The sequence below is a fragment of the Carcharhinus amblyrhynchos genome, chromosome 32 (assembly GCF_965287045.1).
Source record: "Carcharhinus amblyrhynchos chromosome 32, sCarAmb.v2.hapA, whole genome shotgun sequence".
Classification (NCBI taxonomy): domain Eukaryota; kingdom Metazoa; phylum Chordata; class Chondrichthyes; order Carcharhiniformes; family Carcharhinidae; genus Carcharhinus; species Carcharhinus amblyrhynchos.
Genome location: NC_137355.1, coordinates 10,136,647 through 10,161,955, shown reverse-complemented (window position 1 = coordinate 10,161,955; position 25,309 = coordinate 10,136,647). Strand labels below are relative to the sequence as shown.

General features: G+C 45.2%; 1 protein-coding gene across 3 annotated transcripts in view; it reads right to left on the bottom strand.

Moving 5' to 3' along the window:
• Window positions 1-25,309, bottom strand: part of dapk2b (death-associated protein kinase 2b) — a 140,676-nt gene that overhangs the window by 22,391 nt on the left and 92,976 nt on the right. For all 3 annotated transcript variants that reach the window (XM_080216105.1, XM_080216103.1, XM_080216104.1), the window contains exons 4-8: window positions 9,144-9,282; window positions 6,404-6,530; window positions 3,524-3,572; window positions 1,073-1,099; window positions 822-974 (exon numbers count right to left, since the gene is read on the bottom strand). In XM_080216105.1, coding sequence (XP_080072231.1) covers window positions 822-974; window positions 1,073-1,099; window positions 3,524-3,572; window positions 6,404-6,530; window positions 9,144-9,282 — 495 coding nt within the window. The remainder of the gene's footprint in view (window positions 1-821; window positions 975-1,072; window positions 1,100-3,523; window positions 3,573-6,403; window positions 6,531-9,143; window positions 9,283-25,309) is intronic.

Sequence of the window (25,309 nt, the reverse complement as noted above, 5' to 3'; positions counted from 1 at the left end):
TGATCAGCTATGATTGCATTGAATGGTGAAGCGGGTTCGAGGGGCTGAATGGTCTACTCCTCGGCCGCAAGAAACTAAGCCCAGTCCACCACGCAAACCAGACTCCCATCCATTGGCACTGTCTACATTTCCCTCAGAAAAACTGCCAGCATAATCAAGGACCCACACAGCCTGGACATTCTCTCTTCCACCTCCTTCCATCAGGAAAAGGATACAAAAGTCTAAGGTCACATACCAACCAAATCAAGAACAGCTTCTTCCCTGCTGCCATCAGAGATTTGAATGGACCTACCTCAAATTACGTTGATCGTTCTCTACACCCTAGATATGAATGTAATACTACATTCTGCACCCTTTCCTTCTCCTCTATGTGTTCTATCAACTGTATGCTTTGTCTGTATAGCACACAAGAAACAATACTTTTAAGTTTAAGCTTATTTATTAATGTCACAACTAGACTTACATTAACACCACAATGAAGTTACTGTGAAAATCCCTTAGTCGCCACACTCTGGCTCTTGTTTGGGCACACTGAAGGAGAATTTAGCAAGGCCAAAGCACCTAACCAGCACGTCTTTCAGACTGTGGGACGGAACCAGAGCCCCAGAGGAAACCCACGCAGACATGGGGAGAACGTGCATACACTACACAGACAGTGACCCAAGCCAGGAATCGAATGCAGATCCCTGGGGCTGTGAGGCAGTACGCTAATCACTGTGCTACCGTGCCACCCTATTCACTGTATCCCAATACATATGACAATAATAAATCAAATCAAATTGTTGAATAATCAAGAAATTTGCCCAAGTTTAGCTCCTCACCTGGTGTCTTTCACCAGAAGCTTTTTAATGAAATCCTTCGCCAGTTCACTGGTATGGCTGAAAAACTCTTCGTCAAAGTCATAATTCATTGCGGAGATGTTGGCAAGTGTTTCTTGCTTTGTCTCCCCGAGGAAAGGGGATGCTCCACTTAACCTATTCCACAGGTGAGAAATCAAACAGGTTCAAAACCAGGGAATGCCCTTACCAAGAATGCCCACAAAATTGTAATGTTTGCAAATAATCCTACTTACAGTATGTAGGTAATAACCCCGATGCTCCTGAAAAATAAAACATTAAAATTAAAGCTGCACGATCTTTAAAATAATAACAGAAATGAAATTGCAATCATCCCTTTATTCTGTAGGAAATGCATCTTATAACAATGACAACAACTTGTATTTATGTAGCCCCTTCAAGGGGGTGGCACAATGTTTAGCATTGCTGCCTCATAACTCCAGGGACCCAGATTCAATTCCCAGTTTGGGTCACTGTTTTGTAGAGTTTGCACGTTCTCCCCATGTCTGTGTGGGCTTCCTCTGGATGCTCCAGTTTCCTCCCACACTCCAAAGATGTGCAGGTTAGGTTGATTGGCCATGCTAAATTGCCCCTTAGTGTCGGGGGTACTCTAGCCCCCGACTTTTCTCTAGTCGGGGGCTAGAGAAAATACATTGGGTTATGGGGTAGGGCTTGGATGGGATTGTGGTTAGTCTAGTCTTGATGGGCTGAATAGCCCCCTTCTCCAATATAGGGATTCTATGATTCTATACTGAAGCATCTCAAGGAACACTATAAAACAAAATATGGCTGCAGATCACTGCAGTAGTGTCCCTTTAAGGGCAGAGTAAGTGTTGATCACTACAGTCACACAAAGAGATTTTGGTCGGCTTTTTCTGGCTTTGTGTGCCCCAAGACCAGAAATTCTTGCCCGAGGTCAATGAATCTTTGCCCAGTCTGCTGAAATTTCTGTCCCGCGCGCTACAATTTCCGCAGTGAGGTGGAATGGGAAAATTCTGCCTGTTAGGTCAGATAACCATGGAAAGGTATACTGGCATTGGAGGCAGTCCAGAGAAGGTTCACTAGGTTGATCCTGGGTATGGAGGGGTTTTCTTATGAGGAGAGTTTGAGCCTATACTCATTGGAGTTTAGAAGAATGAGAGGCGACCTTACTGAGACATTTCAATTCTCAGGGGGTTTGACAGGGTCGATGCTGAGAGGCTACTTCCCCTGTGAGAGAGTCTAGGATCAGAAGGCATCATCTCAGGGTAAGGGGGTTGCCCATTTGAGACTGAAAATGAGGGTAGTGAATCTGTGGAATTCTTTACTGCAGAGGGCTATAGAGGCTGCATCATTGAATCACAGAATCCCTACTGGGCAGAAGGTGGCCATTTGGCCCACAGCAATCATACCCAGGTCCTATCCCTGTAACTACATATTTACCCTGCTAATTCCCCTGACGCCAAGGAGTAATTTAGCATGGGCAAGCCACCTAACCTGCACATTAGGTCATTTTGTATTTTCAAGGCTGAGATAGGCAGATTTTTAATCAGTAACGGAATCGAGAGTTGTGGGGATAAGGCGGGAAACTGGAGTCTGTCGAATCCCTACAATGCAGAAGGAGACCTTTCAGCCCATTGAGTCTGCACCGATCACAATCCCACTTAGTCCCTATTCCCGTAACCCATATATTTATCCTGTTAATCCCCCCGACACTAGAGTCAATTTATCATGGCCATCAGATCAGTCACAATCTCACTGAATGGTGGAGCAGACTCGAAGGGCTAAATGGCTTACTTCTCTTATGTCATATGGTCCTACGATCACAACCTTAGTCAAAGAGGTAAGTTTAAAAGAGTCTCTTAAAGAAGGAAAGTGGGACAGAGGTGGAGAGGAGCCGGGAGGGAATTCGGGAGTTTAGAGCCTTGGCTACTGAAGACACAATCATCAATGGTGGAGTGATTTAAATTGGGGATACTCCAGAGTCCTGAATTCAATAAGTGCCAATAACTGGGAGGGGTGGGGAACGATTACAGAGATAGCAACTAACATACATAATGTTTTTCTAACTTCTTAAGATGGAAGCTAAACAATCACTGCAAACTACAGATAAAGCTTATAAAAGTATTTCAATGTATTTTGAAAATTACATTAGAGTTACACTTTGGATTAGGTTCACTGTCATGTTAAAAGACAAAGAAAGTTATTTTTTAAACAGTATTTGTTCTTAAAGACATTACCTTATTGATTCAAATCATAAGACCTGAGACATAGCAGCAGGATTAGGCCACTCGGCCCATCGAATCTGCTCTGCCATTCAATCATGGCTGATATTTTTCTCATCCCCATTCTCCTGCCTTTTCCCCATAACCCCTGATCACCTTATTGATCAAGAATCTATCTATCTTTGTCTTAAAGACAGTCAATAACCCGATCTCCACAGTCTTCTGTGGCAAAGAATTCCACAGATACAGAGTCCATCATTACTTTGACTTTCAGGCCAGGGAAATTCGAATCACCTTCGCAAATTCTGACCCTGAGATTAACAACAGCTTTACAGTAACAGTTCTGATATTTCCAATGCTAACTTTATGGAAGTTGAAAATTGGCAATTTCTTATTAATAATGCTGCATTCCTAAAAGATTAACTTTGCTGTTTGAAGGTGTTCGCCTCTCAAATGAGGTGTTAAAGTGTTGTGTTCACTTACCACATATCTGCAGGGAGTCCAAGGGGCTCATAATTCACAATTTCTGGAGCTAAAGTAAAAGTAAAGTAAAAAATAAAGTTAATTTATTAGTCCCAAGTAGGCTCACATTCACAGTGCAATGAAGGTACGGTGAAAATCTGCTAGTTGCCACACTCTGGCACCTGTTTGGGTACACTGAGGGAGGATTTAACATGGTCAATACACCTAACCAGCACGTCTTTTGGACTGTGGGATGAAACCGGAGCGCCCGGAGGAAACCTACCCAGACGCGGGGAGGACATGCAGACTCCACACAGACAGTGACCCAATTCGGGAATTGAACCCGGGTCCCTGGCACTGTGAAGCAGCAGTACTAACCACTGTGCCACATGGTAAGGTTCTGAAATTGATCCCAAGGTCAGGGTTAGGGCAAAACCATGGTAGACAGGGAGTCCAATGTGGAGAAGTGTGAGGTTGTGTATTTTCATCCAGGAATGATTATCAGAATACTTCGAAGTTGCGAGAGACATGGAGCTGTGGAGGAGTTGTGATGCCAAGTACACAAGTCACTAAGTGGAAAGTATAATGGCAATTAATGTGTTTCGATTTCACCATCACATTGAGGTTTATCAAGAGCGATAAATAATTTCCTAACATTCTGCACCATTTAATGATACATTATTCAACATTTTCTTCCACAAGCAAAACATCTTTTTCTCTATGACATACCCAATCCATAATTTTAATTTTTTATTCATTTGTGGAACATGAGTACAGCCCATGATGACAGCCAGGTGAGGTGCCTGAAGATTGGACAGTGGCAAATTTTGTGTCTTTGTTTAAGAAGGTTGCAGGGAAAAGTCTGGGAACTACAGGCCAGTGGGCCTCACATCTTTAGTGGGTACATTGTTAGAAGATATTCTGAGATACAGGATCTACATGCATTTAGAGACACAAGGACTGATTAGGGACAGTCAGGATGGATTTATGAGTGGAATATCAGTCTCACGAATCTGATTGAGTTTTTTGAGGGATAACCATGAAGGTAGATGAGGGCAGTGCAGTCAGCGTTGTCTACATTGACTTTAGCAAGGTCTTTGACAAAGTCTTTAGCAAGTTGCTGCGTAAGGTTAAATCTCATCGGATGACAGAAGCCAGAGGGTGGTTGTGGAGGGCTGTTTTTCAAACTGGAGGCGTGTGACCAGCGGTATGCCTCACAGATCAGTGCTGGGTCCACTGTTACTTGTCATTCATATTAATGATTTGGATAAGAATTTAGGAGGCATGGTTAGTAAGTTTGCAGATGACACCAAGATTGGTAACACAGTGGACAATGAAGAAGGTTATCTAGGATTGCAACGGGATCTTGATCAATTGGGCCAGTGGGCTGATGAATGGCAGATGGAGTTTAATCAAATTCATCGAAACCCTACAGTGCAGAAGGAAGCCATTCAGCCCATGGAGTCTGCACTGACAACAATCCCACCCAGGCCCTACCCACATATTTACCCTGCTAATCCCTCTAACATACATATCCTGGGATACTAAGGGGCAATTTAGCATGGCCAATCAACCTAACCTGCATGTCTTTGGACTGTGAGAGGAAGCTGGAGCATTTGGAGGAAACCCACACAGATTGTGCAAACTCCACACAGACAGTGACCCAAGCCGGGAATTGAACCCAGGTCCCTGGCGTAATTTAGATAAATGCAAGGTGATGCATTTTGGTGGATTGAACCAGACAGGACTTACTCAGTTAATGGTAGGACACCGAGGAGAGTTATAGAACAAAGAGATCTAGGCGTATGAGTTCATCATTTCTTGAAAGTGAAGTCACAGGTGGACAAGGTGGTGAAGGAGGCATTCAGCATGCTTGGTTTCATTGGTCAAAACATTGAATACAGGAGATGGGACGTCTTGTTGAAGTTGTACAAGACATTGGTACGGACAAACTTGGAATACTGTATACAATTCTGGTCACCCTATTATAGAAAGAATACTATCAAACTAGAAAGAATGCAGAAAAGATTTACTAAGATGCTACTGGGACTTGATGGTTTGAGTAATAAGAAGAGGCTGGATAGACTGGGACTTTTTTCCCCTGGTGTGTAAAAGGCTTAGGGGTGATCTTATAGAGGCCTATAAAATAATGAGAGATTAGGTACACAGTCAACATCTTTTCCCAAAGTTAGGAGAGTCTAAAACTAGAGGGTGTGGGTTTAAGATGAGAGGGGAGAGATACAAAAGGGTCCAGACAGGCAATTGTTTTCTACAGAGAGGGTGGTGAGTGTCTGGAACAAGCTGCCAGAGGTAGTAGTCGAGGCGGGTACAATTTTGTCTTTTAAAAAGCATTTAGACAGTTGCTTGGGTAAGATGAGTATGGAGGGATATGGGCCAAATGCGGACAATTGGGACTAGCTTAGTGGTTAAAACAAAAGGGTGGCATGGACAAGTTAGGCTGAAGGGCCTGTTTCCATGCTGTAAACCTCTATGACTGTGGGCGTCACTGGCTGGCCAGCGTTTATTGCTGATCCCTAGTTGCCCTTGAAGCTGAGTGGTTTGCTAAGCCATTTCGGAGGGCAGTTGAGAGTCAACCACATTGCTGTGGTTCTGAAGTCACATGTAGGACAGACAAAATAAGGATGGCAGATTTCCTTCCCTAAAGGATATTAATCATTAAACCAGATGGGTTTTTCTGACAATCGACAATGGTTTCATGGTCATCAGCAATACCTGACTTTTTTTTAGTGATTTCAATTTCCATTATCTGTCATGGCAGGATTCAAACTGGGGTCCCCAGAACATTAGCTGGGTTTCTGGATTAATAGTCTAGCGATAATACCACAAGGCCATTGTTCCCCTATAAAGGAAATAATAGATGTTGCAGTTTAAAATACCCACCAACAAATTCCGGTGTTCCAAATATGTTTTTAAATTCGACTCCATCTTGAATAGTGTGAGCGAGGCCAAAGTCAATCAGTTTGATGTGCGGCACAGGTATCTTATCAAGAAGCATAATGTTTTCTGGCTAGAAACATATTTCACAAGAAGAATATTTACAACAGCAAGGAGGAAATGGTACTGAGCCTTCCATTTTGATCATCAAGGTAATATATCCATTCAACTCAAAATCATAGAATCCGACAGTGTAGAAGGAGGCCATTTGGCCCATCGAGCCTGTACCGACAGCAAACCCACCCAGGCCCCAACCCCTTAACCCCACGGCACAGTGACACAGCGGTTAATACTGCTGCCTCACACTGCCAGGGACCTGGGTTCGATTCCCGGCTTGGATCACTGTTTGTGTGGAGTCTCCCTGTGTCTGTGTGGGTTTCCTCTGGGTGCTCCAGTTTCCTCCCACAGTCTGAAAGACGTGCTGGTTAGGTGCACTGACCGTGCTAAATTCTCCCTCAGCATACCCGAAAGGTGCCAGAGTGTAGTGACTAGGGGATTTTCAAAATAATTTAATTGCAGTATTAATGAAAGCCTAATACATGACCAATAAATAAACTTTAACTTCTGCTATTCCCCTTGACACTAAGGGGCAACTTAGCATGGCGAGTCGACCTAACCTACACATCTTGGGACTGTGGGAGGAAACCAGAGCACCTGGAGGAAACCCATGCAGACATGGGGAAAACGTGCAAACTCCACACAGACAGTGACCCAAGCCAGGAATTGAACCCAGGTCCCTGGCGCTGTGAGGCAGCAATGCTAACCACTGTGCACCATGCCATGAGTTTAGTAAAGTGCTGGAATAAAGCTCCCAGACAGTAGAGCACCATGGCTCCATATGTCCATTAATCCAATTCCAATTGCACTTATTATGCCTTACGACTGTCTCGGGAAAGTATAATACATCTTGAAAAAGTTCCTAGCATACACCAGTTAATTAACAATGAACTTTCCAATTCATTCGTTGTGCCAAGGATTACATATGACCAGATAAGGCTGTAGTTTAACATCTCATCCATGGAATGCACTCTCTCAGGAAGTACACTAAAGCCATGATCATGTATTCAGATTCTGGACTGGGCTTCATTCATGGATGTGGGTGTCATTGACTAGGCCAGCATTCATTGCCCATCACTTATTGCCCTTGAGGAGGTCATGTTGAACTGCCGCGATCCATCGGGTGTAGGTACACCCGCAATGCTGTTAGGGAGGACATTCAGGATTTTGACCCAACAACATTGAAGGAACGGCAATATTTCCAAGATAGGACGATGAGCGGCTTGGAAGGGAACTTGCAGGTGGTGGTGTTCCCATGTATCTGCTGCCCTTGTCATTCCAGATGAAAGCAGTCATGGGTTTGGAAGCTGCAGACTATGGAGCCTTGGAGAGTTGCTGCAATGCATCTTTTAAATGGTACACACTGCTGCTACTGTTCGTTGGGAGGGAGTGGAATGTTTATGGGAGGGCTGGCAATCAAGCAGGGCTGCTTTATCCTGGAAAATGTCGAGCTTCTTGAGTGTTGTTGGAGCTGCACCCATCCAGGCAAGTGGAGAGTATTCCATCACATTCCTGACTTGTGTAGATGGTGGACAGGCTTTGGGGAATCATAAACAGTATTTATAAGGCTAGTGAGGTGAGTTATTCATCACAGGATTCCCAGCCTGTGACCTACTCTGGTAGCCACAGTGTTTATATCCATAGAATCTCTACAGTACAGAAGGAGGCCATTCAGCCCATCAAGTCTGTAACAAACTCAAACCCACCCAGGCCCTATCCCCGTAATCCTACACGTTTACCCTGCAATCCCCCAACACTAGGGTCAATTTTAGCATGGTCAATCAACTCAACCCGCACATTTTTGGACTATGAGAGGAAACCCACGCAGACACGGGAAAAAGGTGCAAACTCCACACTGACAGTGACCCAAGGCCGGGATTGAACCTAGGTCCCTGGTGCTGTGAGGCAGCAGTGCTAACCACTATGCCACCATGGGTCCAGTTCAATTTCTGATCAATGGTATTATTATTTTTTAAATTGATAGCTCCCCCTAGGATGTTGATACTGAACAACCTCTAGACTCTTGAGAAAAGGGAGTGCTAACAAGGAGCCTCCAGCAGAACTTTACAAATACTGTTGGCTTTATTTTCATTAGCACAATCAAACATGAACGAAGCTGTTAACTTTAATTTCACGGTGCAGACAGTGGAGTAATACAGAATGGTGGTGCACTCTGGTGCGGTGGAGGCTGAGGGGAGACCTGATAGAAGTCTATAAAATTATGCGAGGCATTGACAGAGTTGACAGTCAGAATCTTTTACCCCAGAGTTGAAATGTCTAATACTAGGGGGCACACACTTAAGAGGAGAGAGGGAAAGTTCGAAGGAGATGTGAGGGGCAAGTTTTTTTTTACACAAAGAGCAGTAGGTGTCTTGAACGTGCTGCCAAGAGTGGTGATGGAGGCAGATACAGGAGCATTTAAAGGGCGTTTAGATAAACACATGAAAATGTAAGGAACAGAGGGATATGGACCAAGGGCAGGCAGAAGAGATTAGTTTGGCATCATGTTCAGCATAACATTGTGGGCCGAAGGGCCTGTTCTTTTGCTGTACTATTCTATGTTCTAATATTAAAAGTAGTTGAATATATTCCATGCAAACCTAAAGACAGATGAAAAGAAGAACTCTACCTTGAGATCAAAGTGTGCAATGTTCTTGGAATGGAGGTAGTTTACTCCATCAAGGATTTGTTTAATAAACGCTGTCGCTTCTTCTTCACTCAGAGATTCCTTCTGAGCCAGAAAGTCAAATAGCTCTCCTCCAGACACCCTGGGGGAAACAAAAAGGTAAGTTTGTTTGAATAAAAGGTGCTTCAAATCAATCACATTGTCTGTTGATGATGATGATGATGCAGTAAGGCTCAGCACTGAAATGTGAGAGAAAAGTGAGAGAATCATCAAATTCTACAGTGCAGAGGGAGGCTGTTTGACCCATCGAGTCTGCACCGACCACAATTCCACCCAAGCCCAATCTCATAACCCCATGCATTCTAGCTAGTCCCCCCGATACTAGGGTCAATTTAGCATGGCTAATCCATCTAACCCGTACTCCTATAAATTGGCTGTGCAAAATTACCCCTAAGTGACAGGAGGATTAGCAGGGTAAATAGTTGGGGTTATGGGGATAAGGTCTGGGTGGGGTTGATATTAGTATAGGCATGATGGGCTGAATGGTCTCCTTCTACACTGTAGGGAGTCTATGAGACAGAGGGTATTATTTAATACCAGAGATAGAGGTCTTGCCCACTGGATGGAGAACTAGCAAGAGCCCCGTGCCACCTTCTTTGCTGCTGGTAGCAAGAACCTTTCATGTGGCCACTGGCCAACCTACCCCGGTGAAGGACTGCTGGTTAGGGAAAAATCCTAATCTTCCCACCCTCCCTCGCCACAATAAACACCCCCGATGAGAGCTCCAGCCAGTCAGGAGGCCAGTAGCTCTCCACTGCAGGCAGCTCCACACTCTAAGCCTGCTGTGAATGTCCCCACCAGAGACTCCCAAAAGGCAGCAAGGGAGCTGGGTCACAGATGAGTCGGGGTGGGGGTGGGGGTTATTTCAGAGATGGCTCTCAATGGGCTTTCCCATTCTCAATGCTGGGTCCTTCAATGAGGCATTAAGTGCCATTGAAAGAGTGGGACCCCCCCACCCCCTCTTCGCAAATGGCAGAGACCATGTTCACCACCGTCACCTGGATGAGGCCCTTGTAAGCATTAATTGTCCACTTTAGGGTGGCAATTGGCAGTGGCATGAGAAGTTTAACTTTATTTATTAATCGCAAGTAGACCTATGTTAACACTGCAATGAAGTTACTGTCAAAATCCCCTAGTCGCCACACTCTAGCGCCTGTTTGGGTACATAAGAACATAAGAAATAGGAGCAGGAGTAGGCCATCTAGCCCTTCGAGCCTGCCCCGCCATTCAATAAGATCATGGCTGATCTGTCGTGGCTCAGTTCCACTTTCCCGCCCTCTCCCCATAACCCTTAATCCCCTCTCTTATCAAGAACCCATCAACCCGCTTCTTAAAAATATTTAGCGAGGCAGCCTCCACCACTTCAACGGGCAGAGAATTCCAGAGATTCACCACCCTTTGAGTGAAGAAGTTCCTCCTCAACTCCGTTCTAAACCGCCTCCCCTTTATCTTGGGGCTGTGCCCCCTAGTCCTACTGTCTTTTTTGAGCGGGAAGAGTCTCTCTCCACCTCTATCCTATCCATCCCATTCATCATCTTATACGTCTCAATGAGATCTCCCCTCATTCTTCTAAACTCTAACGAGTACAAGCCTAGTTTATTCAGCCTCTCCTCATAGCTCAATCCCCTCAACTCCGGTATCAGCCTAGTAAACCTCCTCTGCACTCCCTCCAGGGCCAAAATATCCTTGCGCAGGTGCGGCGCCCAAAACTGCACACAGTACTCCAGCTGCGGCCTCACCAATGCCCTATACAGCTGCAGCAAGACCTCCCTACTTTTATATTCAATCCCCCTCGCTATGAAGGCCAGCATCCCATTCGCCTTCCTGACCACCTGCTGCACCTGCAAGCTGGGTTTTTGCGACTCATGCACAAGGACCCCGAGGTCCCTCTGCACTGAGGGAGAATTTAGCATGCCAATGCACTCTAACTAGCATGTCTTTCGGGCTGTGGGTGGAAACCAGAACACCTGGAGGAAACCCACGGGGAGAATGTGCAAACTCTGCACAGACCCAAACCAAGAATCGAATCCGGGTCCCTGGCACCACCCCACAAGACAGGGTCAAGAAGATGATGGGGTCCCAGCACGCCACACAATAAAATACACCCCAACCCCCTCACCCTTTCCAAATGTGCCTGTCGGGAAGGCATTAAACTCGTCTCCATTGGGAGGTCCAATGCAATCCCCATTCATTCCAAAAGGTTAGATAAAGACCATCCTGTCAGATCATTGTGTTCAGGTTAAAACTAACGAGCTGATGTTGCAAGTGACACAATAGCGCAAGACAGCAGGACACTAACAGTACAAACCAATAAAGAAAGAACCAACTTCCACGAGGTCTTTTCACTGAAGTTCCCCTACAGCAATAATGCGCAAGGCTTTTAACCACCCCCCGCTTCCCACTGTTGTTTCACATAATTTCCATATCATTATGCTGAAGGGCATTCCAAACCCAATGATGTCCTCACTGTTCCTCTCAATACATCGAATCGTGAATAAATCATGTTCCTATTTACAATGGAACAGTCTCATTATAGGCTTCTTTCCCTGGGCAAACATTCACACCACATCTATCTACTCCTATTGGCCACCTTTGGCTTGTTTAGAGCACAGCTTCAACACTCTGGATAATTTACAGGAATAAAGAAGCAATTTACTACATATGCTGGAAATCTGAAATCAAGAGAGTAAATGCTAGGCCATTCCAGAGGGCACTTATGCACCAACCACATTGCTATGGCTCTGGAGTCACATGTAGGCCAGGTAAGGATGGCAGATTTCCTTCTCTAAAGGGCGTTAATGAACTAGATGGTTTTTACGACAAGCGATGATAGTCTTGTGGTCGCCATCCTGAGACTAGATTCAATTCCAGATTTTATTATTTGTGATTTTATTGTGCATTTATACAAGTGCCGGAGTGTGGCGATTAGAGGATTTTCACAATAACTTCATTTCAGCGTTAACGTAAACCTACTTGTGATTAATAAATAAACTTTATTCTGTGACCTATCATCAAAACCTTCCAGATTCTGACCGTTGTCTGGGTGAAAACATTTTTTCTCAAATTCCCTCTAAATCTCCTGTCCCTGACCTTATTGTAGGGGTCAGTAACCAGGAGCACAGACCTACGGGGGAAAGGTTTCTTCCTCTCTACCCTGTCTATATCCCTCATAATTTTATAAATGTAGATCAGGATCCCCCCTCAGCCTTCTCTGCTTGAAGGAAAACAACTCCAACCTAACCAGCTGAATTAGCTGGGGAGGCAGTGGCACAGTGGAAATATCACTGCACTAGCAGTGCACTGGGGACTGGGGTTCGAATCCCACCACAGCCAATGGTGAAATTTGAATCCAATAAAAATCTGGAATTAAAAGTCTGCTGGCGACCGTGAAGCCATTGTTGATTGTCTTAAAAACCCATCTAGTAATGCCCTTTAGGGAAGGAAATCTGCTGTCCTTACCGCACCCTGGACATACTTTCTTCCAACTTCTTCTGTCAGGAAAAAGATACAAAAGTCTGAGGTCACATACCAACTCGCTCAAGAACAGCTTCTTCCCTGCTGCCATCAGACTTTTGAAAGGGCATACTAAGTTAATCTTTCTCTATACCCCAGCTATGATTGTAAAACGACATTCAGCACTCTGTCCTTTCCTTCTCTATGAATGGTATGCTTTGTCTATATAGCACACAAGAAACAATAATTTTTCACTGTATACTAATACATGAGACAATAATAAATCTAATCCAAATCAAAGTTTGGCCGACATGTCAATCCAGGCCCCGCAGGGCAGCAATGTGGTTGGCTCTCAAATGCCCTCTGAAATGTAGGGCAGTTAGGGATGGGCAATAAATACTGCCCCAGCCAGCAACACCCACATCTTGTGAAAAATAAATGTTAAAAAACACAAAGGAAGAGAAATGCGGTGGGGGGTGGGATGAAACTCTGTCCCGTTTGGTTTTGTTAACGGGTTACAAGGAAGTAATGGCACTGTCTGTCTTTACAAGGATGAGAAATCTTTCCTTGTTAACCAGCAAGTCTGATGGCAGCTTCATTAATCATCCTCGACTGATACACCGGAGTTCAGATGGTTCCTTCTTTGGCACCAAATAGTTTTGGGCGAGAGACCTTTATCAAGGGGATGAGCAATTTCCAAGGAACTGCACTGCAAACATAACACAGCATTGCGTATTGTCATTTCCCTCAGCCACTACGTGTGCTCTGACCCTTGGGCAGCTGTGTTTAATGTCACCCAGTCACTGCTGTTGATCCATTCTGGGGGCACACGGTCTGAACCAACATTTCAGCTGAAAACAGAAATGAGTTTCTCGCCTCTGACTCACAAACACGTAATTCCTTTCTCCGTCTTTCTATTCTTGTTCTTATTTATTTAGTATCACAAGTAGGCTTACGTTAACACTGCAATTAAGTTACTGTGAAAACCCCTAGTCACCACACTCTGGTGCCTGTTTGGGTACACCGAGGGAGAATTGAGCACAGCCAATGCATTTAAAAAGATTTGCTCTGATTTGATTTATGTTTGTCACATGTATTAACACACATTGAAAAATATTGTTTCTTGCGCGCTACACAAAGTATACCATTCATAGAGAAGGAAGCAAGAGGGTGCAGAATGTGGTGTTACAGTCATAGCTAGGGTGTAAGATATTGCATTAAAGCATTGTTAGAGAGTTTAAGAGTTGGAATAAAGTTTTAGAAGCATAGAACAAGAGTAAAAGGTAGAATCAGAAGGTATGCTGGGCACAGCTTGCAAGACACACTCTGGCGTCATCTTGAGACCAGCACGTCTTTTGGACTGTGGGAGGAAACCCACACAGACATGGAGAGAATGTGCAAACTCCACACAGACAGTGACCTGAGGCTGGAATTGAACCTGGGTCCCAGGCACTGTGAGGCTGTGGTGCTAACTACTGTGCTGCTATGCCGTGTTCTTATATTTTTTCAGAGTGCTAGTTTGAACATGAATGCAGCTGATGACAAGCCCTTTCAAATCATTTGTGGGCTTGCTTCGCCCATTGAGGAGTGAATCGGGCCCGATTTCATGGCTCTCATGATCTGGCACAGTCAGCCTCTCGCCCATTTTTAAGCGAGAGGCTGTATAATTTATTTAAATTTATTCCAATGCTTATTTGCATGTGTTAGGCGAGCCCGGCGCTCAATCTTCCAGGAGTCACCTTTGTGGCCTCGCATACACCTGTGATATCTCTGAACGGGGAACAGTTGTGTGGCCTTCATCAGTAGAACCGTAGGCCGCTGAACCTCCCCAACCCCCATCAGGGAGGTAAAGGGCAAGGGGGCGGTGCCCCTTGGGCAGTGCCAGCCTGACATCTTGGCACTGCCCACTGTGAGGGATAGGGCCTGGATGGGATTGTTGTCAGTGCCGACTCAATGAGCCGAATGGCCTTCTGCAATCTCATTAAACAGGGACAAAGTGACCTGTTTCAGGGCATGGTTCACAAGACGGCGGCACAGCTGAGGAACTTGACAACATCAAAACCTACGAAAGATGAAGCCCTATGGTTTTTGAAGGTATCGAGTAGTATTGCAGCTGGTAAACATACATTCCATGATATGCAGAATTTCCACCGGATTTACATTTTAACTGCTCTACAGGATCAGATAATAAGGTAACAAATCTGTGCAAAGATGAGCCAGTGATGCAGTGATGACAATAAAAACATGACTGCTGTGACCAACGGTCTGTAAAAACCATATCACACAGCAAGACCAGGATATAGATAGTTGTTTAAATGTAGACTCTCTTGCCCCATATTATGGCATGAGCTAATGGCTCATAGAATCTCTACAGTGAAGAAGGAGGCCATTCGGTCCATCAAGCCTGTACCCTATCCCCTAACTCCACATATTTACACTGCTGATCCCCCCCCACACTAAGGGCCAATTTAGCATGGCCAATCCACCTAACCTGACCATCTTTGGTCTGGGGGAGAAAATCAGAGCACCCAGAGGGCCATAGAAAGAAAGCAGGGCAGTGAGATTAGAATAAAGTCATAGAATCCCTACTATTCAGGAGGAGGCCATTCAGCCCATCGAACCTGCAACGACAATAATCCCACCCAGGCCCTGTAACCCCATATCTGTAACCTCACATATTTACTGTACTAATCTCGCTGATATTAGAGGACAATTTAGCATGGTCGGTTAACATAAATTGCACATTTTTGGACTGTGGGAGGAAACCAGAGCTCCCGGAGGAAACCCATGCAGACATGGAGAGAATGTGCAGGCTCCACACAGACAGTCACCCAAGCCGGGAATCGAACCCAAGTCTCTGGTGCTCTGAGGCAGCAGTGCTAACCACTGTGCCACCCAAAGAGAACAAAGAACAACACAGAACGGGAAACAGGCCCTTCGGCCCAACGAGCCCGCGCCGCCATTTTAACATTGTGGCACTCCACATTGGAAACCAGATTGAGGGGAGACTAATTTAGGGACAATTTGTTACACCAATCAGCCTAAGAGCACATCTTTGGGGTGTGGGAGGAAACTGGAGCACCAGGAGAAAACCCACGCAAGCACGGGGGGAATGCGCAAGCTCCCGCAAACACCGGCCCAAATCCATGTATCTGCACAGCAAACAGTGATAGTCACTGAGCTGTCGTGTTGCCCATCAGCTGGTCCAGCTTAAGCGTACACAAACGACGTGGAGTACTAGGCTACTCTTGGAACATCCAAGAGCAGCCCTTGCACGACCCACCACGTGTATGCCCCTCGTTGGACAACAAGGCGGACTGAAGCACCTGTGGATTAAAAGAGAAAAACATCTTTCCCATGTGCTTTCACCAGGACTGGAGTACACACTCCTGGTTTTTTTCATGAGAGAAGGCAGTAATGATCCAATATGCTTTCACTTATAGACAAAATATTACTCTTGTGAATCTCTTGTGACTGTTGAATCTTTGACAGCACTAGGCAGACAGTGAATTACTCCCACTGTATGTATTTCAAACCCTGCAATGTGTTTTCTGTTCCAAACTCCAGGAAAGTGCCAGCAAACTATCATCGCTGTCACTTCTTGTTAAACAGTGTTCACCCAGCACAACTTTCTTCAGCATTACATGTGTAAACATCAAGAAAAAACCCACTGGATTTTATCCATTAACATAAAAAAATCTCCACTCGATCTCATTTGAGATCATTTACTTATTCATACACATCACACTTGCACAGATCTTTTTTCAAATGTATTTGCAGGGTATGGACTTTGCTGTCTAGGCCAGCATTTATTGCCCATCCCTAATTGCCCTCAATAATGTGGTGGTCTTCTTGAACCACTGCAGTGTATCTGATGTAGGTACACCCCACAGTGCTGTTAGGGAGGAAAGTTCCAGGATTTTGACCCTGCGACAGTGAAGGAACAGCGATATATTTCTGAGTCAGGATGATGAATGGCTTGGAGCAGAACCTCCAGGTGGTAATATTTCCATAGTCAAAATTTTACCACCCCGCTTGCCACAAGAATCGGAGCAGGCGATGAGCAGATTGTAGAAAGGTCCGTTGACCTCGGTGGGATTTTATGATATCAAGACAAGCGAGGCCGTAAAATCCTTCCCCATCTGTCTGCCACCCTTGCCCTTCTAAAGAGTAGGGTTGTGAATTTGGAAAGTGCTTTTGCAGGAACCTTGGTGAGTTTTTGCCATGTACCTTGTAGATTGTACGCACGGTTGCCACACTGCTCGTCAGTGGTGGAGGGTGTGAATGTTTCTGGAAGGAGTATCAATTCAGCTGCTTTGGCCTGGATGGTGTCAAGCTTCTTGAGTGTTGTTGCAGCTGCACCCATCTAGGCAAGTGGGGAGTATTCCATCCCACCCTTGACTTGTGCCTTGTAGATGGTAGACAGGCTTCGTGGAGTCAGGAGGTGAGTTATTCGCTGTGGGATTCCCAGCCTCTGACCTGCTCTGGTAGGCAAAGTATTTATATGAATTGTCCAGTTTAGTTTCTGGTCAATGGCAACCCCAAGGATGTTGATAGTTAGGGATTCAGTGATGGTAATGTCAAGGGGTAATGGTTGTTAGAGATTGTCATTGCCTGGCATTTGTGTGGCACAAATGTTACTTGCCACTTGTCAGCCCAAGCCTGGATATGGTCCAGGTTTTGCTGCATTTGGACATGGACTGTTTCAGTATCTCAGGAATCACATTTTTAAAAAATTAATTTATAAAACATGGGCATCACTGGCTGACCAGCATTTATTGCCCATCCCTAGTTGCCCTTGGCGGGCAGTTAAGAGTCAACTACATTGCTGTGGCAATATAGACCAGACTGGGTATGGGCAGCAGATTTCCTTCCCTAAAGCAATGGTTTTGTAGTCATCAGTAGATTCTCAATTCCAGATTTTTTTAACTTAATTCAAATTCCACCATCCGCCATGGTGATATACAAACCTAGGTCCCCAACTGAGTTTCGAGATAATAATCTAGTGATAATACTACTAGGCCATCGTCTCCCAAATAGTGCTGACCATTGTTCACTGATGACTGCATCACCACTTCTGACCTTATGCTGGGAGAAAAGTCATTGTTGAAGCAGCTGAAAATGGTTGGGTCTAGAACACTACTCTAAGGGACTCCTGCAGTGATGTCCTGGCCAGCAGAGAGTTTTCCCCGATTCCATTAACCCCAGTTTTGCTGGTCTCCTTGATGTCACACTCAGTCGAATGCAGCCTTGACATCAATCATCATCAACTCTCAGCCATGGCTCAGTTATGCGGCAGCACCAGACTGACATGTTTTGACAAATGAGGTTGTCAGTCTCCACATTGCAAGTCCAGGCACAGCACTTACCCTCTGCCTTCAGGATATTTCGGTTACCAATTCCTGATCTCAACAAGTCAAAAATATAACAAAATTCCTGACTAAGTTATGCACAAATAATTTTCAAAGCAAAAAAAAAGTCAGCAGCAAACTACAAAAGTTTCAGGACTTAAGCTACCTGTTCACCACTGAGTAAACCGATGGGGCCTCTTGTAGACATTAACACAAATACTTTACTGCAAAATCTTTTTCCCCGACAGGAAATATCACAATGCTATTTTTGCTTGACCCACTGTTCATTATGTAGTTGGATCAGAATGACACGAGCAGTGACCCACTACAGGCAAGCTGCATTCTTAGGGACAACAGGACATTATAGATAATTCTACCTGTCTTCTCCACAAGGTCAGCTCGTTGCTGGGGCCACAGATCTGGAATCTTCCATAGGGTGTCCCCTTTCTATGAGGAGAGCAATGCAGAACGCAGCATCCCATCTGTTCACCTTATTGTCACCTTCTCCATTGAAGGAAAATGTATTTTTGCATAGATCCCGTCACACAAACCAGCTTCCCATCCATTGACTCTGTCTACGCTTCCCGCTACCTCAGAAAAGCAGCCAGTATAATCAAGGACCCTCGACATTCTCTCTCTACCTTCTTCCATCAGAAAAAAGATACAAAAGTCTGAGGTAATGTACAAACCGACTCAAGAATTGCTTCTTCCCTGCTGCCATCAGACTTTTGAACAGACCTGCTTTATATTAAGTTGATCTTTCTCTGCACCCTAGCTATGACCATAACACTACATTCTGCACCCTGTCCTTTCCTTCTCCCCATGTACCCTATAAATGGTATGCTTTGTCTGTATAACACGCAAGAAACAACAGTTTTCACTGCATCGCCAGTACGTGTCGATGATAATAAATCAAATCAAATATCTGTGCAGTGGGTGTTTTTTTCTGAGTCAAAGGTGCTATATAAATTGTTGTATACGTATATTGTAAATGATTTATGAGCAATATGACTTCAGCACCCTCACAATATTCTTATCAAGAGTTCAAATACCAACCAAAGGCTTAGCCTGGATCTCCACCCTCTGTGTGGTTAACACTCCCTCCCTACCCACCCCCTTCCTCCCACTATCTTTTAAGCAATGTTTGTACTCATTAATACTGTGTAATATTTGCACTATCAGATGCATGTTGTGTCACAAACAAGTCACTTTGTCACTCAGGGTTGGCACTGGCAGCAAAGGCAAGATAAATAACAATTTGCTCAAACTATTTATAGTCGAGATACAAACCGCACAGATACGGGTTTCCTAGCATGCTGGCACAACTCAAGTTAACCATCTTGGTCGCCAGAATCTGGCCCATGGGACCACATGCAGGCCATGACACCCCTATCTCCTACAGCTCAGCCTTCAACACCATTATTCCTACAAAACTCATCTCCAAACTCCATGGCCTAGGGCTCGGCTCCTCCCTCTGCGACTGGGTCCTGGACTTCCTAACAGACAGACCGCAATCAGCAAGGATAGGCAACAACACAATAGTGGTTAGCGCTGCTGCCTCACAGGGGTCTGGGTTCGATTATCGGCTTGGGTCACTGTCTGCATGGAGTTTGCACATTTTCCCTGTGTCTGCGTGGGTTTCCTCCGTGTGAACAAACAAAGAACAAAGAAAATTACAGCACAGAAACAGGTCCTTTGGTCCTCCAAACCTGTACTGACCTTGCTGCCCAACTGAACTAAAACCCCCCACCCTTTTGGGGACAATATCTCTCTATTCCCATTCTACTCATGTATTTGTCAAGACACCCCTTAAAAGTCACTACTGTATCCGCTTCCATATCTCCTCCGGCAACGAGTTCCAGGCATCCACTACTTTCTGTGTAAAAAATCTGCCTTATACATCTAATTTAAACCTTGCCCCTTGCACCTTAAACCTGTGTCCCCTAGTAACTAACTCTTCCATCCCGGGAAAAAGCTTCTGACTATCCAGTCTGTCCATGTCCCTCATAATCTTGTAGACTTCTATCAGGTCACCCCTCAACTTCTGTCAAGTTTCTCCAACCTCTCCTCATAGGCAACATCCTGGTAAATCTTTTCTGTACCCTCTCCAAAGTCTCCACATCCTTCTGGTAGTGCGGTGACCAGAATTGTGTTCTGGTTTCCTCCCACAGTCAGAAAGACGTGCTGGTTAGGTGGACTGGCCATGCTAAATTCTCCCTCAGTGTACCCGAACAGGCACCAGAGTGTGGCAACTAGGGGATTTTCACAGTAACTTCACTGCAGTGTTAATGTAAGCCTACTTGTGACGCTAATAAATAAACTTCAACTTTTACAGTATGGGAGTGTCGGCTTTGCTGATTGGGCAGGAGTCGAGACATAGGTTACACAGCTGCAATTTTCTGCCCTTCCCTTTCCCAGATCATTTTATTACAATCACGGGGAAACAGTTCAGCAAACTGTGTCAAGCCCCTTGACGTGCCTGTTGCACATTCCATCTGGCCCAGTCAATGTTGTTGTGTAATTAGCAGTCAAGAGGTGTGTAATTTTATCTTACTTTGAGAAAGATAACAGCCTCCCAACATCTCCTCCCATATAAACAAGAGACTGTACTAAAAGGCGGTGCATCGATTGCAAAATCCTTTGGAACATGAGAGACGTTACAGGAATGCAAGTTGTAACCGTGCACTTTCCCATGTCTTAGGTGAGGAACATAGAGGGTCGTTATTAAGTAAAGTTTAAAGCTAAAGTTTTTCATTAGTGCCACAAGTAGGCTTACATTAACACTGCAATGAATTTACCCTGAAAATCCCCTTGTCACCACACTCCGGCGCCTGTTCGGGTACACTGAGAAGAATTTAGCATGGCCAATGCACCCTAACCAGCACATCTTTCAGACCGTGGGATGAAATTGCAGTACCCGGAGGAAACCCACGCACACACGGGGAGAACATGCAGACTCCACACAGACAGTGACCCAAGCTGGGAATTGAAGCCGGGTCCCTGGCACTGTGAGGCAGCAGTGCTAACCATTGTGCAGCCCACTGAGGTGGCAATGGAGTCTCACCCACAGACTGGCAAGCTGGCAGGATACCTCCATCTCCTCTTTTTGCTAGGATCATACAAACAAGGAGCAGGAGTAAGCCACTTGGTCCCTCGAGCCTGCTCCACAATTCAGCAAGATCATTCCTGATCTGACTGCAAACTTCCACCTCTCTCTCGTACCCTTTCATCCCCCTTTACTTGTGAAGAATCTATCTACCCTCTCTTAAGAAACATTCAAAGGCTAACTTGCCATTTGTATTGGAGAACTGGGAGCCTGTTATTTCTCTCAAAGCAAGGCAGTCCAGAGGTGTGTAGGTCAGGTGGATTGGTCATGCTAAATTGGCCTTTAGAACATACAACATTACAGCGCAGTACAGGCCCTTCAGCCCTCAATGTTGCACCGACCTGTGAAACCAATCTAAAGCCCATCTAACCTACACTATTCCAATATCATCCATATGTTTACCCAATGACCATTTAAATGCCCTTAATGTTGGCGAATCCACTACTGTTGCAGGCAGGGCATTCCACACCCTTACTATTCTCCGAGTAAAGAACCTACCTCTGACATCTGTCTTATATCTATCACTCCTCAATTTAAAGCTATGTCCCCTTGTGCTAGCCATCTCCATCCAAGCAAAAAGGCTCTCACTGTCCACCCTATCTAATCTTCTGATTATCTTATATGCCTCTATTAAGTCACCTCTTAATTTTTGTCTCTCTAACGGAAACAGCCTCAAGTCCCTCAGAGTCCAAAGATGTGCAAGTTAGGGGAACCGGCCATGCACAGATTATGGGGACAGGGCGACAGGAATGGGCTGTGTAAGATACGCTATCGGACAGTTGGTGCTGACTCAATGGGCTGAACGGCCGCCTTTTGCACTGTAGGGATTCTATGACTCAAAACTCAGCCCTATGATAAATCCTGCAACAGAAATAAAATAGTTTCACATGAGAGACTTTTGTATCTTACAGAGGGAGACCATTCGGCCCATTGTATCTGTGCCAGCTCAACCTAAACAATCCGATTCCCCATTATCCAGCAGATATTTCCTCTTTAGGTCTCTATAAATTCCCTTTGGAAAGCTGAGTCCACTCCTGCTGCCCTTCAAGCAGCGCCAGTTCCCCTCTTCCCTTTCAAGAGGTCCACACTCATTTGAACAGTCAAGTTCAAATCAACTTCTCTAATAACGAGTTTTCAGTGAGACAGGTACTGAATCGGTATGGGGCTGGAGGTTTGAAAATTGAATGGGATCGACTCTGGATCAAACCAGCTTCTAACGCAGTGGTACGACAGAAACAGGCGCCAGGATTTTCCGTGACTCCACCCCCCCCCTCCCCCGCACCATTGTGGCATGTTGTCAGGTGGCATGGTAGCACAATAGTTAGCACTGCTGCCTCACAGCACCACAGACTTGGGTTCGATTCCCAGCTTGGATCACTGTCTGTGCGGAGTCTGCACATTCTCCCTGTGTCTGTGTGGGTTTCCTCCGGGTGCTCTGGTTTCGTTCCACACTCCAAAGATGTACTGGTTAGGTGGATTGGCCATGATAAACTGCCCCTCAGTATCAGGAGGACTAGCTAGGGTAAATGTGTGGGGCTACGGGGATAGGGATGGGTGGGATTGTGGAAGATCCCAGCAGCTGGAAGAACCAGAAAATTCCTGGTCAGAGAGTTGACCACGTGGTCTGGATTGATGCTCCTACACTTCACTGTCAAAAAGACCTTTCTGGTGAGAAGCTGAAGCCTCGCCTGCAGACTCGGTTTAACATCCCATTTGAAAAGCTCTGTGACCTCAGTCACGGCTGGGATTCACTGGTGCTGCTGCCATGATTCGATTTGATTTATTATTGTCACGTGTATTGGGATACAGTGAAAAGTATTGTTTCTTGCACGCTATACAGACAAAGCATTCATAGAATATATGGGGGGGGGGAAGGAAAGGAAAGCCTGCAGAATATAATGTTACAGTCATAGCTAGGGTGTACAGAAAGATCAACTTAATATATGGCAGGTCCATTTAAAAGTCTGATGGCAGCAGGGAAGAAGCTGCTCTTGAATCGGTTGGTATGTGACCTCAGAGTTTTGTATCTTTTTCCCAACGGAAGAAGGTGGAAGAGAGAATTCCCAGGGTGTGTGGGGTCCTTAATTATGCTAGTTGCTTTTCCGAGGCATCAGGAAGTGTAGACAGAGTCAATGGATGGGAGGCTGATTTGTGTGATGAAGTGGGCTACGTTCACAACCCTTTGCAGTCTTGGGCAGAGCAGGAGCCCATACCAAGTTGTGATGCAACCAGAAAGAATGCTTTCTGTGGTGCATCTGTAAAAGTTGATGAGAGTTGTAGCGGGCGTGCTGAACTTCCTTAGTCTTCTGAGAAAGTATAGGCATTGATGGACTTTCTTAAATATAGCATCAACATGGAGGGACCTTGGCTGAGTTCCCATTCTCCCTGGCAGCAGGGCAGGTATGGGTGAAATGGGAGAATCCCACACTCGGGCAAAAGATCACAAGACATTATTCAAAGAGCTGGCAAGCTTAGTTGGGCATGCAGCCAAGATGTCTCTCTGAGTTAACAGAACTAAATCAGTTCAGCAGATGGCTGGGAAACCTTGCCCATGTATAATCTGGCAGCTGCAATACACGTGTGAGTCCACATCAAAAACACTTCATCCGCTCTGAGATACCCTGAGGCTGTAAAAGGCACTTTTCACTACAACTTCTCTCTGCCCAGAGAACATCCCAGTTTATTCAAGTTAGCTGTTCCTCAACGCCCTTTTGTACAAAATAAACAGGAACACTATAAACCATTCCAATCAACTCCAGCCCAGACTGAATAGAGTTCTAATTGATTTATTGGGATATCACACAAGGGATTTCATCACTCAGTCTGTTTCTTTGACATTAGATACGGTGAGTTGATTTTGACTGTATGGCGATCACTCAAACTAGATGTCAATGTCTTGTTCATTATGTTGTTACAGTTTAATAGCAATTGTTTTGCTAAACAGGAGATGGATATTTGCACGCCTCTAAATAGAAATGTCCCTCAGGTTATTTTGTTGGATTCAACCCAAATATAAATGGTGGGGGTGTCCAGAACCAGGGATCACAGTTTGAGGATTCAGGGTAGACCATTTAGGACGGAGGTGAGGAGACATTTCTTCACCCAGAGAGTGGTGAGCCTATGGAATTTATTACCACAGGAAGTAGTTGATGTCAAAACATTGAATGCATTCAAGAGGCAGCTGGATATAGCACTTGGGGTGAACAGAATCAATGGTTATGGGGAAATAGCAGGATTAGGCTATTGAGTTGGATGATCAGCCATGATCATGATGAATGGCAGAGGCTCAAAGAGCAAATGGCCTCCTCCTGCTTCTATCTTCGATGTCAATGGGGATTGCTGGGACATTGGGTGGGGGGCGGAGTAGTGTTAAGTGTAACTAAAGTCAGTAAACCTTTTCCAGCAAAGAAACAAGCTGAATCTTTGAGTAGGGCGGCACAGTGGTTAGCACTGCTGCCTCACAGCACCAGGGACACGGGCTTGATTCCCAGCTTCTCCCCATGCCTGCATGAGTTTCCTCCGGGTGCTCCAGTTTCCTCCCACAGTCCAAAGATGTGCAGGTTAGGTGGATTGGCCATGCTAAATTGTCCCTTAGTGTCAGAGGGACTAATATGATAAATATGTGGGGTTACGGGGATAGAACCTGGGTGGGATTGTTATTGGTGCAGGCTCGATGGGCTGAATGGCCTCCTCCTGTACTGTAGGGATTCTGTGATTCTATGAATATGAAATTTGTGTCCTGTCAATTGCAGTAAATGTGCATTTATATTTGGCATGATGGAACACAGGAAGCACAGCGACGTTACAACAGGAGCTGCATTTTCCTTTGTCACAAGCGGTGTAATCAGTGAGTGCCTCCTTCTTCATGGAGGAGAGAGAGAGAGAGACCCAGGTCCCAGCGAAGGCATTACAGAGCCTGGGGACTAGGTGGACAGAGCACACACACCCATCAATGTCAACTTAGAAGTTCTTCACGGTCTTTTGGCTTAGATCTAGTGTAGTTTTTGATCCTGACTTGATAGAAGTCTATGAGGTTACACGGAGGCTTCACTTGAAGCAATTTTTTTTAAATGCCATCTAGGCCTTTTAGCTAAGATGAAACTCAGAGCAGGCCCAGGAGGGGGTGTAACGCCTGCTCCTATCAGCTTGGATCTTGTAGATCAAGCCCAGGACAGGAAAAGTGGGGCCTGTCTTGTCAG